This window comes from Manis javanica, chromosome 1 (assembly GCF_040802235.1).
Source record: "Manis javanica isolate MJ-LG chromosome 1, MJ_LKY, whole genome shotgun sequence".
NCBI lineage: Eukaryota > Metazoa > Chordata > Mammalia > Pholidota > Manidae > Manis > Manis javanica.
In genome coordinates, this window is record NC_133156.1 from 180,100,765 (window position 1) to 180,117,010 (window position 16,246).

General features: G+C 46.3%; 2 protein-coding genes across 3 annotated transcripts in view; one reads left to right on the forward strand and one right to left on the reverse strand.

The window, feature by feature from the left end:
• M1AP (meiosis 1 associated protein) overlaps positions 1-13,452 on the forward strand; it is a 97,208-nt gene extending 83,756 nt beyond the window's left edge. For both annotated transcript variants that reach the window (XM_073242155.1, XM_073242161.1), the window contains 3 exons: positions 9,812-10,018; positions 11,092-11,232; positions 12,201-13,452. In XM_073242155.1, the coding sequence (XP_073098256.1) occupies positions 9,812-10,018; positions 11,092-11,232; positions 12,201-12,377 (525 nt within the window). In that variant the 3' untranslated portion in view covers positions 12,378-13,452. The remainder of the gene's footprint in view (positions 1-9,811; positions 10,019-11,091; positions 11,233-12,200) is intronic.
• On the reverse strand, positions 13,404-16,154 carry DOK1 (docking protein 1). Its single transcript, XM_017668739.3, is given in 6 exon segments — positions 13,404-13,875; positions 13,877-14,655; positions 14,886-15,070; positions 15,248-15,341; positions 15,510-15,809; positions 16,095-16,154. Coding segments are annotated over 6 exon segments (1,467 nt in total). The 3' UTR covers positions 13,404-13,826.
• Between the last annotated feature and the right edge of the window lie 92 nt (positions 16,155-16,246).

Here is a 16,246-nt window from a genome sequence, read left to right on the forward strand (position 1 = left end):
ACTATCTCCTAGGGGGGCCACAGAGATCTCTTCTTCATACACCTCTCTCAAGGAAACTGACAAGTATGTGGTGAACCCATACTAACAGATACACATTTTGGGGAGCACTAAGTGCTAGTCACTGAACCAAGTACTTTCCATAAATTTACCTCATTTGATCCTCACAATAATTCTGTGAGCTAGGGATTGTTGTCCCTATTTTTACAGATGGAGAAGACTGAAGTCTAAAGAGATCGAGTGACTTACCAAAGGTCACACAGCTATAAAAGTGACCAACTCAGAATTTGAACCTAGTTCTGTTGACCACAAAGCCCATATCTTTAACTTTCTAAACTGCCTATTCCCAGTGTAGCCAGATGAAAACCAGCCACAGCACTGAGGCCAAGTCTGCCTTCACGTAATACCCTGTCTGTACTTTACTGGACTGGAATTCACTTAAAGTAACTGGGTAGTTGTCACAGCTCCTCACCCACTTTGTACTACTATTCTCACTGTTCATTCCACCCCATCCAGATTAAAGGCCACTCTCCTTTTTTTGAAAGAGAGAAGCAAAATGTTAGTTAGTTGGCTCTGCCCTTTTGCATTTCATGTGACATCTCCAAGTAGCACAAAGCCTGAAAGGCAGTGTGTTACAGAGAGACAAATTCTTCACAAGCCTCCACTCATTCATTCAACAAGTATTTTTGGAGTACCTCCTGCAAGGTAACAAGGTGTAGAGTTTTAACCTTCCTGATCTTATTTTTGTAAGTTTTCGGCACTTCTTTAACTCCATTCTTTGTTTTCTATTCTTTCTCACACCTTTTTCATATCTTCTTTTAAAATCTAGTGCCCTCAGCTACTCTCTTGCCTTCTGTTTCTCATTGTGATGTTTCCCCCAGCTAACTTCTCATTCTAACTTCTGCCTTTCTGTTAATAGTAGCATCACCACTGTCTACTCACCCAGGCTTGAAACCTCAGTCATTTTCAGCCTTCTCACTCCTTACACCCACTTCATCACCAAGTCATATCAGTTTCCTTCTCATAACATGAGTTGTAACTGTCCTTTCCTTCCCATTCATTCCCACTGCTCGTTCTCACCAAGACTTCTTTAGTAAACTACTAACTAGCTTCTGTACCTCCAATCTCTCCCTCTTTGAATGTGCCCTGCTCGATAGGCCAGATTGATCTCCTTGAAACATTCCCCTGGCTTTCAGTGGTGCCTGGACCCCATGACTTAACCCTTGACTGTTGCATCCCCATGGCATCTATTGCATCTCCTCTCCATTCTTCTTATCACTACGCTAGTTCAGGCTCTTTTTACCTCTTTCCTTTCATATTTAAACTGCCTCTTGTCTCAATGCCATTAGTATTTCCCCTTCTCAACCCATTTTACATACTGCCACCAGCTTAATCTTGAAACACAGCACTGATTGTTCAGCTTAAATTATGGATGGCTATTGATCATTCTTTGAAGTGCATATTCCTTAGCCAAGTATTCAAATTCCAGTCCTGTCTCTAATTATTCCGCTTCCTGCACTATACACTCCAGCCAAATTAATATACAGACTTTAAGTTGCCCTTTGTTTGAACCTTTGTTCATGTTGTCCCTTCTCCTATCTCCATGTGTTCAAATCCTACCCCATCCTGAGAGACTCAGCTCAAATGGTGCTTCTGCAGTGAGAACTTTCTTGATTCCTAAATTTATCATTAGGTCTTTGTGTGCCCTATTTCTTTTCAAAGAAAATCATATTTCAATCGGTTGTTTAAATATATGATCCTACGATTTGGGTTAAAGTCTATAATATAAATTTGACTACTCAGATTCCAAGATAACATAGACAACATGGTTGCTTTTTCCTGGCATTCCTACCATTTCCTGATTTTACCAACTAATTCCTCAGCCTCAATGAAATTTAGCTTCAGAGAAGAAATTCTACCTTTATGTTACATCTCACTTTTGAGAGTCAAGGAAAGACAGTTTTCTAATCTGTTGTGGTAAAATGTCATTTGTATTGTCCTTGAAAAGCATGGGCTTGGAATCAGATAGCCCTAGGTTCCTGACAGCTTCATTATTTCCTGACTACATGAACTTAGGGAGCATACTCACCTCTCTAAACATGATGTGTTCATCTGTTTGTAACCCCTACAGATGTAGTCGTCCCATGTGATTTAGTCTCTGTATAAATGATATATAAATAAGCACTATCCAGTGGCCAAAAAGTAATTTTAAAATTAATTTATTCATGCTTTCAAAGAGCACCCATGAGGAAATAGCTCATAACCACTATGACATTTCTCAAATTTTCTTCCTCCACTCCTTAATTATGAAAGGCCAAGAGCCTTTCATTCTCTCTCTCTCACACACACACACACACAAACTTTGTCTATATCACCAGCTTATTCCTCTAGCTCTCAGCCATCTATATATTCTGTAGATGGTCTTAACCTCTCTGACATAGTCCCCTCTTTCTCAGGTTCTCTCTCCACCTATTGAAAATATCCAGTAATTGAACCCACAAGTCTTCTCCTTTCATGAATATAGAAGTAGAGTAAGGAAGAAGGAAAAAGAGGGAGAAGGGACATAGCAGACATACATTACTTATCCTTGTCCCGGTCACTTATTAAATAGAGACAATAAAATGTGCCTTAAATGGTTTTTAAGGTGTTTAATATTGTACGTGTAAAGCACATGGCATATGTTTAGCATATGATTTGCATGTAGTGGTTGGTTAGTAGTTCTATGATTTCCATTGTTTGTTTTTTTATATATAGATTCTGATTCTCTGGAGAAATTCTCCATAATTTCACCTATTTTCTTGAACATAGTAATCATGGTAATTTTAAGGTTCTTACATGCTAATCAAGAGCTGGATCACCTGTGGTTTGTTTCTATTGTCTCTTTTTTCTTTTGGTTTTCAGACATGCCATCCTGTCTTTTGTTGCCCTGGTAATATTTTAATGAAACATGTTCATTGTGTCTAAATAAACTATAGAGGCTCTAGCCAGTGCTGGTTTCCTCCATAGAGGGTTTGTCCTGACCTGCACTAAGCAGATAGAGTGGTGACAAATCGTACTCCACTCAGGAGCTGAGTCACAGCCGGGCTAAGGCTCAGGCTACCCCTGCTTTGCTCCTAGCCCTCCAGAATTTTCCACTGAAAACTTGGTGTATTATGTGCATCCCCTCTCAATGGGTGATCCCAGCTCTAATCAGTCTATCCTAAGTCTGCTGAAATGCTGTACTTCCAGAGGCTTTCTCCTTGAGTGTTCTGCCTCCTGCTCCATGCAGCCCCATGTGCTGAGTGTAAAACTGGCTTTAGCACCCACCCCACCCCTGCCCAGTCACGACCAAAATATCTGCTGGTTTCTCTTTTCCCTTGCAAGCGTCTCAGCAGTGCAGATCCTAGATTCTCAGCCCCCACCTTCCCTCCCTCCAACTCAGAATCAATTTATGCTGTCAGGGTAAAAGCAGTTGCAATAATTCCCTCATCTCTCTGAATTCTTCCCTCTCCAGAAACTTAGCAACCTTTCAATTTTAGTGTCTCAGAACCTCCTCACTGCCTTCAGACAAATGGTTCCTGTATATTTTCCAGCTTTTCTAGTTGTTCTAGGCAAGAGAACCAGTCTGCCTCTGACCACTCCAACCTACTCAGATGCAGAAGTAAATGCCTCTTAAATGTTTATCCATTCCCCCTTTGCATTCTTTATCTACCCAAACAACCTATAATACATTACCTGGTTTATCCTCAGCCAGTTAGCTGACTCCACCATGTGCTCATTTTCAGGTTCCTGAGCTTCCTTAAAAATATAAGTGTAGTTCAGTTCATTTAATGCTCTTTCTTCCCCCACTTCTTTTGCAGAAGTTCTGAACAAAGTCCATACTGCCATAATGAAATTTTAGTCATTAGTGCCATCCACCAGGCCTCATCAACTATAAATGTTGTGTAACTTTTCAAATTATATTTACCTATACTCTAAACTTTAGTCAACTGCAACCTTAAGTGTTATTCCATTCCCTAATTTTTTTTTACTTGAGAATTAAATGTTGTATCTTTCTGTTCTTCTCCTTACAGATTATTTTGTTTTATCCAACTCTTTTCCTCAGAAGAATATCACTTCATCAGACAGGCAAGGCTCTTCATAAAGCCATTTCTCAGCCTCTCCTAAAAGATAGGTGTTATCCACCCATTCCCATAAATTTCACTTAAATCAATCCAGACCACAAGAGAGCCATGTGTTTTGACTTCATTCTTCACAGCTTCTATAAATCTATATCTAAGAATTATTAAATTATTTTTAATTTAACAAAATTTAATAAACATTATCTAATTATTATTCAATATATTTTTAATTTTAGAAATTTAACATTTCATGGGCATACTGGTATGCCTGAAACAGTTCTAAACACTTCACAAATGTTAATCTACCTTATCTCCATAACCATCCTATGAAGTAGAAAATATTATCCCTATTTTACAGAATAAGAAATTGAGACCCAGAGAGGTTAAGTACTTTCCCAAGATTACACAGTTCAGTAAATGGTAGAGCCAGGATTAAATCCAGAAAGGTAGACTCCAGTACCAAAACTCTTCACCACTGTATAGCCATATAAAATTCATTATCATACTGATTGCAGGAGTTCTCTGAAATACATTCACTACTCAGTAAGGATCCATAAGATAGCTTCTCCCAGACTTTCTATCAAGAAAAGCTGTGGGGCTCTCTTCTAACAAAAGTGGGTGGTTTGCATTTCTATGAGCTTATCTAATCTTGGCTCTACTATTGTCCTACCCTTATTTTGCCTTTGACCAATTTCCTTGTTTATTTCATCTTTTTCTGTTGTCACATTTTTCTAAACTGGCATAACTGCTTTGTGGAATGTGGTAGGGAACAGATGTATATATAAAATAAAATTAATTTTTTCCAAGTATTTATGAGATGAATCTATCACCAGGAAAATATAATTTCAGTTACCAAATCCTTCTGTGTAGTCCCAGTTATGTAGCTAGTGACTCACTTTCCACATCCTCATTTCTCTTACAAAGTCATGTCTGTATGAACTAGAAAAAGAAATGAAAATACCACCTAGGTCTTTCAGTTTTCTACCTAAAATGTCAGAGTCTCTGGAGACACATTCCAGAGCTTTGCAAGGCATGTCTGCCCTAATTGGCCACAGAAGTGACAGGATTCAGCCAGAATGTGTCGAGCAGGAGTCTAAGTACACAGGCAATGACCTGGTTGGGCTGTAAATGGGTGGGGAAATGGAAAGTCCTTGGTTACATTAGGCGGAGAATCAAGAACAAGAATCCAAGCTGGGAGTGGGGTGATGGCAGGTCAGGAGCCATTTTTTAAAAACAGAAATGATCAGAATGAGGTTGGAGTGTAGAGCCTACAGGGGAAACAGATGCTAGGACAAACAGTGGCTAGCATGGGATCAGTTGGGCTTCTCCTGACTTGGCCTTGTCTATTTCTCTTGCTTCATCTTTCACCATGCCTCTTCTAGTCTCCACTCCAACTGCACTAATAAATTACTAAATGCTCAACTGTCTCACACCTCCAGAACTTTTTTCATGCTCCTCCCTTCCCTTTACCTCTGTCCACCTGACAAATATCTAGTCATTTTTCCAGATTCTGCTTGAGTATCTTCACTCTGAAGCCTTCCTTGTCTCCCTGACACAGCCCATCCCCACTTATCCTTTTTGCCTCTTCCTCATCCATGTGACTGTTGCCACATCTTTGACCTTCACAGCACTGATAAGCAGTATAAATTTTTCTTTTGATGTTAGAAATGTCATGTTACTGTATTTTTCTAAATCGGATTTAGAAAGTATTAGTCCCCAGGTGCTAGGATGTTGACACACTCAATATATTTACGAGTGCCTCTCCCTCTCCCTAGGATATAGTCAGAATAGGAAGGTAACAGTCCAGAAAATGAAAGAAATAGCCCTCTGGTCCTCAGTACACCTCCAGTACATTGTTGAATAGAAGTGGCAAGAGCAGACATAATTGTCTCACTCCAGGCCTTTGGGCTTTAATTTAAAAATAATTTTAAAATCTAGTCTTTCATCATTACCTATGATGTTTGCTGTAGAATTTTTTGTACAGGCCTTTGTCAGGAAGTTTGATTCTATTCCTAATTTGTTCATGAAAGGGTTTTGTATTTTATCAAATGCTTTTTCTGCATCTATTAAAATGATTATGTAGTTTTTGTCCTTCTTTCTAATAACATGACATATTACATTGTTTGATATTAAACCAACCTTGCATTCCTAAGATAAATCCCATTTGGTTGTGGCGTATAATCCTTTTCATATGTTGCTGGATTTGGTTGACAAGTATTTTGTTGAGATCTTTGCATCTATATTCATAAGGGATATTGGTATGTAATATTTCTTTTCTTGTGATGGCTTTGCCTGGCTTTAGTATTGGCCTCATAATGAGGTAATACAGGCCTCATAGAATGAGTGGAAAGTGTTCCTTCATCTTTTATCTGTGGGGGGAGAATTTATGGAGGATTAATGTTATTTCTTCTTTAAATGTTTGGTAGAATGCACCAATGAATCCATCTGTGCCTTGGATTTTCTTTTTGTGAAGTTTTCTGATTACTGATTCCATATCTTTACCAGTTGTAGGTTGTGCAGAAAAGTTAAGGCATGAGACTCCTATCCTTAGGACTCCTATCCTTTTCAGCTATAAATTTCTGTGTGAGCACTGCTTAGGTTGTATTTCATATAATTCAGTATGTTGTGTTTTTATTTTCATCCATCCCAAATTATTTTCCAATTTCTCTTGTGATTTCTTCTTTGATCCATTGATTATTTAGGAATATGTTGTTTAATTTTCACATATTTGTGAATTTCCCAAATTTATTTCCGCTATTGATTTCTAATTTTATTCCACTGTAGTCAGTGAAGATGCTTCAGATGATTTCAACTTCTAAAATTTATTGTAGCCATGGCCTATCATATAATCTATCCTGAAAAATGTTCCACGTTCACTTTAGAAGAATGTATAATCTGCTGGTTTTGGATATGAAATTTCTTGTACCATCATCCCCTGGTCTCTGTCTCCTTTGTGGGAGCCAGTGTAAGAGTACTAGAATAGTGGACACCACTGCTTCTTTTTCTTCCCCTCCTGGGTTCTGCCTTCTAGAGTGGGAGAATAAGGAAATAATACCAAATTAACTTAATTTCTTCCTGCTGCCCTTCCAGTTTCCAAAAACTTCCAGATATGCATAGCTTTTCCTTAACTAGCTGTGACTTCTCTTCCTGGATGCACTATGACAATGAAATGTGTCTCTTCCCACAAGCAAAGCAAATTGAGTGCTTTTGCTTTTCCCTCCTTTCAGTGGCTGCCTTTGAAACACTCCCATTTAGGAGCTGTCAAAGCTTAGTCTTCTGGGACATCCCCATGCCACCACCTTTTCTCAGCCTCAGATACCTGCTATGGCAGTAAACCATTTCCATCACAGATACAACTACCTGTAGCAACAAGTCAACGCATGACTTGGGTTAACACATACATTCAAGCTTGGGTCCTAGACCTCAATTCTCTGGTGCCATTATCCACTATCCAGAAAGAGCTTAGAAATTCAAAGTCCAAAATAGTGGCTTTGACAACTTCCCTACCTCTCACTCTTAGAATGCTCCTGGGAATTGCAAATAAATTCATATATTTATGGAACCCTAATACATGTTAAAAGAGGCCTTTGCCTCTCTTCCTGAATTCCAGGGCCTTCTGTAAATCATCCCAGAAGTTTTAAAGCATTCTGTAAAATATTTTCAACTCAATCTCTTCTCAGTCCTCTGATAGTCCCCACATAAGGAGTTACTTTTGAGAGACGTTACCCATTTAGTAGGATCACAGGGTCTTAGCTATTGACTCAAAATCAGTAGAGTCAAATTCCAGAGATCATGATTTTTCCTTGTGCAACATTCAAAGTTTCTTAGTAATCCCACAATGATGTAGCAAGTGTGAATTTGGTCCATAACACTGAGGTGCAAGAAATGTAACATTGCCATAGTTTTAGCCCTCAGCACCTTGCCATAGTGGCAAGATCTTCTCTTCTTGGGAGGGTGACCAGCAACCCCAGTATTCCCAGGATGAAGGGTTTTCTGGGTTTCAGGACTTCCAGTAATAAAAATGGGCAAGCCAGACAGTTGGTAATCCTAAGTCTTGGACAAACATTAGTTTACAAGCCTTCCCCTTACTATATTATGAGTTCTAAGAGTTAAGGAACACATCTAATGAATTTTTATATACCCAGGCCTAGTGCCTGGGACATGATAGGCACTCAATAAATTCTTAATAAGGAAACAAATCAATTCACAAACAAATGCCTGAACCAGTGTAAAAATAAATTAAGATAGCAATAATCCAAAGGCTGAGTTACATCAGAAGTCACCTCAGGCAGCTGAAATGGAGTGTCCTGTACTTCCTATTCATCCCTTTAAGAGAGCATCCCTTCCAGGCTTAAAGAAGCCATGTCCTTGGAGCAGGGGCAAATTCCCCCCATGCACATATACACCATGAGTTCTACATCCTGTATTTCCAGTGATGGATTTGAGAAGCATCAAGTAGATTTCCATCACACTTTGGATCTGTTCTTCAAGAAGACAACACACCTCTTGACATAAGCACACTGATAAGAAAGCCTAAGCTTCTGAAGGTACCTACACCTGCCCAGCCTACCAGACCTCCTAGTTCTGTGCTGCACGGACCCCACCTCCCACCTCCACCCCAGCACATTCCCTCTGGGGTATAGGCTAATGCTACAGCAGAGGTTTTCTGCTCCACCGTGTCTCTTTCCACTTGTCTTCTCACCAGACACTGATATTCCTCTCTCCCCATAAGATCTTTTTTTCTCCTTTTCAGCTTTCCTCATATAATTTCTTCCATGTTTTCCTGTAAGTTAGAGTAGATAGAGTCAATGTGCTTTCTTTCATCTTGTGAGGCAGGGAGACCTTTATGCTTGTACAGGTTTAACTGACGGTTACCTCAAGTAAAAAGCCACAGTGTACAGATGTTTGTGCCAGTTCTGATTCCATATTTCCTGGAGTTGTGTGGTTATCCTTGGAAAACTACCACAGAAGACTGCCTTTTTTCCATGCCTGGTTTAAAAGGGTGCACCTAGAAAATCTACTTACATGGCTGATTGTCTCTTCTCCCATGTGCTAACCTCTGAAATCTCCATGGCACCCCCTGTTCTGCAGTACCTTTCACTCAAACAGTAACACCGCTTCCAGAATTCTGGCTGTGTTGATCTCAAAGGCCCAGTCTGCCACCTGCCGCCTCACTGTACCGCAGCTTTCTTCTCCCCACTCTCCCCTCCTCCTCTCATTTGGCAGGCAACTTAGAACACCTTCTTCTTAAACCCTCTCTGGCATTCCAGGGATATTCGCAATCAGCCCACTCTAACCCCAGAAGTTCAACACAACCGGATGTTATCACCCTCAAAATAAGACCTAAGTTTTCACAGCACCCCTCATAAGCCTGTTTCAAGACTCTGTTCTTTTAAGAATTACAAGTCTTAAAACTCCAAATTTACCATTAAGACTTTAGCCCCCTCTGGGGTGAACACCCACTTCAGGTTATAGGGCCCCTCTGTCTCTGCATTGTTAGCCCTCTTTTGTACATCCCCAGCCAGGGAGGGAGCAGTGCCTTGCGTGGGGCACTGGAGATGTGGGCAGGAAGTCTCTTCCTCCCAGGGCAGGGTAAATGGCTTGCCCCTCCCTGACACCCCCGGGGAACTCGAGGAAACCTCAGTATGGGATTAATCTTCCAAATGTGCCAAAGACTGGAGTTGAAGCCGTGTTTATGTATGTCCTTGTTTCAGAAAAGAGAGTGGCTGCTCTTGGCCAAAGGAGAGCCCCTGAGCCGAGGACATGGCCAAAGAGAGCCCGCCAGCACCTTCTATGTGATCATGCCATCACGCTCCCCCACTCTGCTGGTGAAGGCGGTGGCCACGCGGGAGCTGATGCTGCCTGGTCCCTTCCCAGTGCTGCCTGAGGACCTGCTCGATGACAGTCTCAAGACCATGGAGGCAGGTGGAGCCTAGACGGCATGAGACAGATAAAGGGCAGAGAAGAGAATGGAGTCCAAGAAAGGGATGAGAGAGAGAGAAGTGAGCAAGGGAAAGGACAGGGCAGAAGGAGAAGTGGTTCTGAGTGCAAGAGGGTCAGAAAAGAGGGGAGTCATGGGAAGGAACTGAGGCTGGAGACGAGGAAGCAGCTGCATGATGGTCTGTGCTTACAGCCTTTCTCTGCACTGTGTGTGTGCATGCGTATACCTGTGTTTGTACACATCTATTTCTGTTTGTTGAGGAAAAATCAGCCCTTGTAGGCACCCAGAATAGGAAGGAATTAAAAATGAGACTCCCATGAAAGGAGGGAACAATCCTCCAGGACATTTTCCTCCTCCTCCTCTCCTGAGTGTACATTCTGGAGTTCCTCTGCCAGCCTCCCAGGCCGGGTAGCAGGGCTGCTCTGGGCAGGGAGGATGGGAACTGCACTGCAGCTGGTTGCTGGCTTACACAGAGACAGGACAGAGCCTGGGATTGTGCTCTGGGCTGAGCAGCCACGGGGATGCAGAGAGAGGTGGGCATGAGTGGCCGTGGCTTGTTCAGCGTCTCACTTCTGGGCCAATGGTTCCTGGCACAGGATGTTGTGGCCGGAAAACCTGACTGCTCAGGAATGCTGTTTTCGCATGTCCTCCGCTCTGCTCACTTCGCAGGCTGGGAACTCAGTGTACTGGCCTTGTAGACTGGAAGCACCCCAGGCCACCACACACCCTCCCTCACAGCCCTGCACACTGGATGCCTTGTAACCCTCATGGTGTTCCGGCCCCCTCAGAATCCCATGACACACTTCTGGGGGCCGTGGAGTGTCCCTAACCACTCAGGGTTGCTCCTACTGCTTGTACTCTTGCCTGACACCTCCCGAGCACTCAGACCTTGGGGCCAGAGCACTTGTGGGCCCTGCATCCGTTTCACAGCCTTCAGTGAAGCCCCTAGTCTCCACACCTGCTCCAGCCTCTCGTGCTCAAAGGGCTTCTCCTGACTTCATGGGTTCTGTGGCCTCAGTGCCCTGAGTGAGGCTCCTCCTCTCTCCTCCTCAGAGCCTGCTGGATGGCCTAGAGCTGGAGCCCACCTACAACCCCTTGCAGGTTTGGAGCCACCTGTACTCACACCTGAGCAGCACCTTCTTCAAGCCTCAGGGGCGACCCCACCACGGCTGGGAGAGCCGGACCCTGAGAAAGGTACAGCTCCTCTTTCCTTCCCTGCCTCCCTTTTAGGCCCCAAGCCCAGAAAGCCCTCCTCCCATCCCCAAACCCCTCAGCCAAGAGAGTGGCCCTCCTTTGTTGGAGGGGAGAACCAGGCCAACCACAAAGGAAGAAAAGGAGCAGCCCTTTGTTCTAGACAAAGGAAATTACAACCCCTGCCCCATAGAGAAGATTTTCTGCTTGGGCATTTACATACGATAATGTTTAGATATTTCAATCCTAGTGTTTCTGATAACTCACTAGTTATTTAACAGACCACCACCCCCCCGCTAAGCAAACTGACCACACTGGAACTACAGCCACAACCTTCTGTTGAAGGAAAAGGCTGGAAGGTGGGAGAAAAGATGCCCAAGGGAAGGGAGGAAATGAGGCTTTACTGAGCACCGGTCATTTGCCAGATTTTGTGACCAAAGCTTTCACATATATTTTTCTTATTTAATCCTCACAGCATCCCTGCAAGGTAAGTGTTATGCTCACTTTACAGATGAGTCAAGGGAGGCTTACCAGGGTTAGTAGCTTGGAGACAGGGCTCTAGTGACAAGGACTGAAGAGAAAGAGTGATTGAGGGTGGAGTTATTTTTATTAAATCCATATTCTATAATATTTGGGCTTCCTTTGCTTTATTAATCTTTTCCTAGTTTCCCAGTTACAGAGCCTTTAGAAAAGTCCTGCTTTGCCTTAGCTGAAGTTACAAAAGAAAGGTGTTTCCAAACTACAATCGAAAGGAGATTCCACCACGAGATAAATGGTGGGCAAGCTAACAGATGAGGGACCCTCAGCCAGGAGACGGCACCGTGGAGGCTAGAGCCCAGGGGACTCCACTGCCTAGGCTTTGAGGCTGTCACTCGAAGGGTGGGACACCTGAAGGAGTCAGGAAGCCAGCAAGGAATGGGATAGGATATCAGGAACTCTGGTCTTCAGAGAAGGCTCTGCTTGCATTGCAGCCTGGGCAGTTGCAGACCAACCGAGTTAGAGCCACAGTGGCCCCCCTGCCTGTGACTCCAGCCCCTAACAGAGTCCCCAAGATGTCAGCAACCAGCAAAGCCTCCACAGAAGTCTTGTTCCAGCCTTCCAGGGAGAAGGAGGAGGAGGAGGAGGAGGGGTACCCCTCAGGGCTCTAAGTCACCAACACCAGAGGCAGCCAGCCTGCTCAACCACTTCCATGCTAAGGCTCACACAGCAGCTTTCTTTGGTCAAACTTGCCTTCTGTCCACCTGATGTCTGCCTTGCATCAGCCTCTGTGAGCTCCAGGTGACTTTAGAGCCTTCCCCTCTTCTGCCATCAGTGCTGCCACCAACCCACTCTCCTCAGGCCTGGAAGAGACACACCCAAGCCTTGTCCTTCTAGCAGGGAGCTTGGACTCATTCTCTTTTGGATCATTTGATACTGTTAACACAGATGAAGATTAAATATCCAGTAAGCCTCCACCATTGTTAGGCTCATTCTCTGCCCTGAATTTCTCTTTATAGCTCTGTGTAAGCAGATAGATGAGGCCAGGTCCCCTTCAAGAAACTGGGCCTCTAAGGATGAGGTTTTCAGAGCTCATGAAAAACAAGTAGGATTGAAATCCAAGCCTCATTCCAAAGTCTACGGCCCTCCAACTACACCCACACTGGTTCCCTTCAGCATTCTCACAGAAAAGTGGCTGATGCTCGGTATATACATGCAATTGTGTGTGTGTGGGGGGGGGTTTACATCACTGAGAACAGGGGACAGAATGGTGTGAAATGACCTAGTCCCTTCCTATTCCCCTTTCCCCACCTTCCCATCAGCGCTCTCCATGCACAGAATAACTGCCATTTATAAAATGTTTAGTCTGTGCCTCACATTGCACTAAGTACTTGAGAAATTTAACTCCTTTCATACAAACAACCCTTTTAGTAGAGTCTGTTATTAAGTTTTCCCATTTTTACACGGGGGTGCAGGGAATGAGGGTTGCAGATGTTATACAACTGCCCAGGATCAGAGAGAGAGAGTCAAGTCCAGGCAGGCCTGACTGGACCACCCAAGCGCTGAGCCGCCACACTGCCTGGCTCCTCTCTGTGACCCCTTCCTCCTGCCACAGCTCCCACCCCCTCCCTGGTTCTCCTCCACACCCACACAGCACACCCCACCACCATGCCCTCTGGGACTATTCACACACATAGTACTCTTAAACCCAAACTGTCTTTAATGATAATAAAGCTTTTTAAAATACGTGTCTCTGGAAAAAAAACGATACAGGGGTAAGAATCTAGGCATAGTCCAGCATCTCCCTGCAGCCTCCTGCAGGCCCCTCACAGCATACCCACTCTGACCAAGCACTGCTGTCAACAGAGCTCATCCAGCAGCTGTCTGTCCCTCAGGAGGATGACTTGGGATGCTGGTTTCCCCCAGGTTCCTGCCTCAGCCCCTGCCATCTGTCCCACTTCCAGGACTCCTTGAGATTGACCCTACCCTTGACTCCCCTGATCCATCTGGTCCCCTGGTGTCCAGGCTCCTCCAGCCCTCTGGTTCTAACAGTTTTCCTTGATCCCCAGTGCCACCTCCCCATGGGCCTCCTAGCAGCAACCCTAGCCTTGCCCTGCTTCTCACTTGGAGCCCTCTGTCTTGACCCCAGTCCCGTCGGTTCCTACTCTACAGCCCACAGTCCCAGATCCCGGAGGCCCTGCTCTTCTGGACCTGGCTGTACAGGGCAGTGTTTGAGCTGTGGCCTTTGCTGCCACTGCCTGTTGCAGCTCCAGGTTCAGAAAAGGCTGAGCCCTGGGGCTTAGGAGCTGGGGGGGGCTTTGTGCTCCGAGGGGGTGGCACAGCGTAGTCGTCCATGGCAGGGTTGTAGGGGAGTTCATAGCCCTCCTCCTTCACCCGAGCCTGGCACCACCATGCATCCTTGGGCTCCTGAGGCAGGTCATAAAGGCCCCGGATAGCAGCTGGGGCCAGACCCTCAGGTTCATCATAGATGGGGTCTTCTTTGAGGTCCGTCAGCTTGGCCTTCAGCAACTGCTGTTGCACATGTTCATGCAAGTCCCAAAAGAGCGGTTTCTTTAACTGTACCCCCTCCCCTGCCCGAGCAGGGGTGCTGTCCAGAGGGTCTGAATACAGGGAATCCTGGGAAAGCCCTGGAGGAATCCGCAGGGAGTCTAAGGGTTCAGCATACAGGGCTGGAGGGCTGCCCAGGAGCTCCTGAGGGCCAGGGACAGAAGCCAGCTTCCCCTCTGCCACTTCCCCTTCACGGGAATCAGCTCCAAGAACATCCTGCACCTGGCCATCCTTGCCCTGTGCACCATCCTTTCCTTGGGCCTTCTGCCAGCAGATAGCAGTCTCAACTGCCTGAAAAATGTCATTTCCCTGTGCCGTCTGGAAGGTGAAGGTTCCAGGACCAGAGGGGCAGCGACGGCCAGCCTCAAAAGAGAACATGACCTGAAGAGGGTGTGAAGGAAAACACATTACCAGGAGCCATGAGAGGTGAATCACAGGACCACAACTAGTCAGGAAATTTGCAAAGAGAAGACTACCTAGGGAAGGAGGTGGGGTCATGGGCTAGGCAAGGAAGGGTTATCCAGATGGCAGTGCTCCCCACCTTCCTGTTCTGCCCACTTGACCCACAGCTGTTGATCTAGGAAGCCAGCCCTCCCTGACAGCCCTCGCACCTTGTCACGGCCATAGCGGCGCAACAGAGTGTAAGGCCAGGAAAGGAGAGGCTCCAGAATCTGACTCTGGGCCCCCACAGTCAGGAGAGTCAACTTCTCAGCCTCCACCCTCAGCACATAAGAGCCATGCAGGTCACAGCGCTCAGCAGCTTCAGTTCTCTGCACCGTTACCCAGAACTGGGATCCTGGGAGGAATACACAATTAGACCGGCACCTGGAGGGGGGGTGGGGGGAGGGGGGCGCATTGTGCAAGCACTCATATGGAAGCCCGCTCTCAGGAGCTTCCTGAACCCTCAAATCGCCCCTTTTCAAGGGCACTCTTCCTGTCCACCCCATCCCTGCCCAATCTCCTCAGCGTCTACCTTCCCAGGTGGGGCTATATAGCGAGTTCTCCAGCATCTCCAAGGCTGAAATCTTGGGTAAGTTCTCAGCAGGTGCCAGAGCCCAACTGCCTTTCTGGGTGAAGAGAAAGAGCGTACAGAGGACTCTGTAATTTCCTCAGCGCGGTTCCCGGGAGCTGAGCCAGCCCAGTTCCTCTGCTTCTGTAACTGCCCCCACCCTGCATCGCCTCTAGGGTCCAGTACGGCTGGTCCCAGCCCCTTGCCCGCAGCCCTGGCCCCTCACCGGAAAGGCGTTTTGGCACAGCGTTTGCACCCAGGCGGCGCTGGATGGCGCGTCGGCCGCCAGTAAGTGGGAGCGCTGCGCAGTGTCCAGGCGGAAGGCTGAGGCGCCGGGCTCCGGGGGACTCTCCACCGCCACGGGGGCCACGCTCACACATTCCGCCAGGCGGATCACCTTGCAGTCCAGGCGGCGCGAGCCCCCTCGGCCCCCTCCAGAGCTCGACCCCTTGTGGTCAAAGAACTCGAGCCGCGCTACGCCGTGGGGACTGGCAGGGTACAGCACAGCCCATGTCTTCCTCCACCTCTGCGGGGAGAGAGCGAAAGACGCGGTCCGGCTCCGACGGGGAAGGAGAAACCGGCTCTAGCTGATTTGGGGTTGAAGGCTTCCTGCCGCCCCGTCTCCCCAGGACCAGAGACAGTGCACCCCAAGACCGGCAGGCGCCCCCTCGGAAGTGTGCATAAGCAACTTAGCGGGAGCAATATAGGGCTCCCGAGCGCCAGGCGCCACGCTCCGACCCGCTGCCCGCCCCCCGCTCTTTCTCCCACCGTAGCTCTGATGCGGCTCGGCACCCCCTGCCCCCGCAACTACCTTGGTACCGAAACGCTGACTCTGTAGAAAGAGTGGCCCTTCCATCACCGCCCCGTCCATGGCCACCGGCGGTTTCTTCCTTGCTTCCTGGCCCCGCGGCTGGGGGCGGGGACGGGGCGAGGGGCGGGGACGGGCCCACCGAAGGCGTTCCC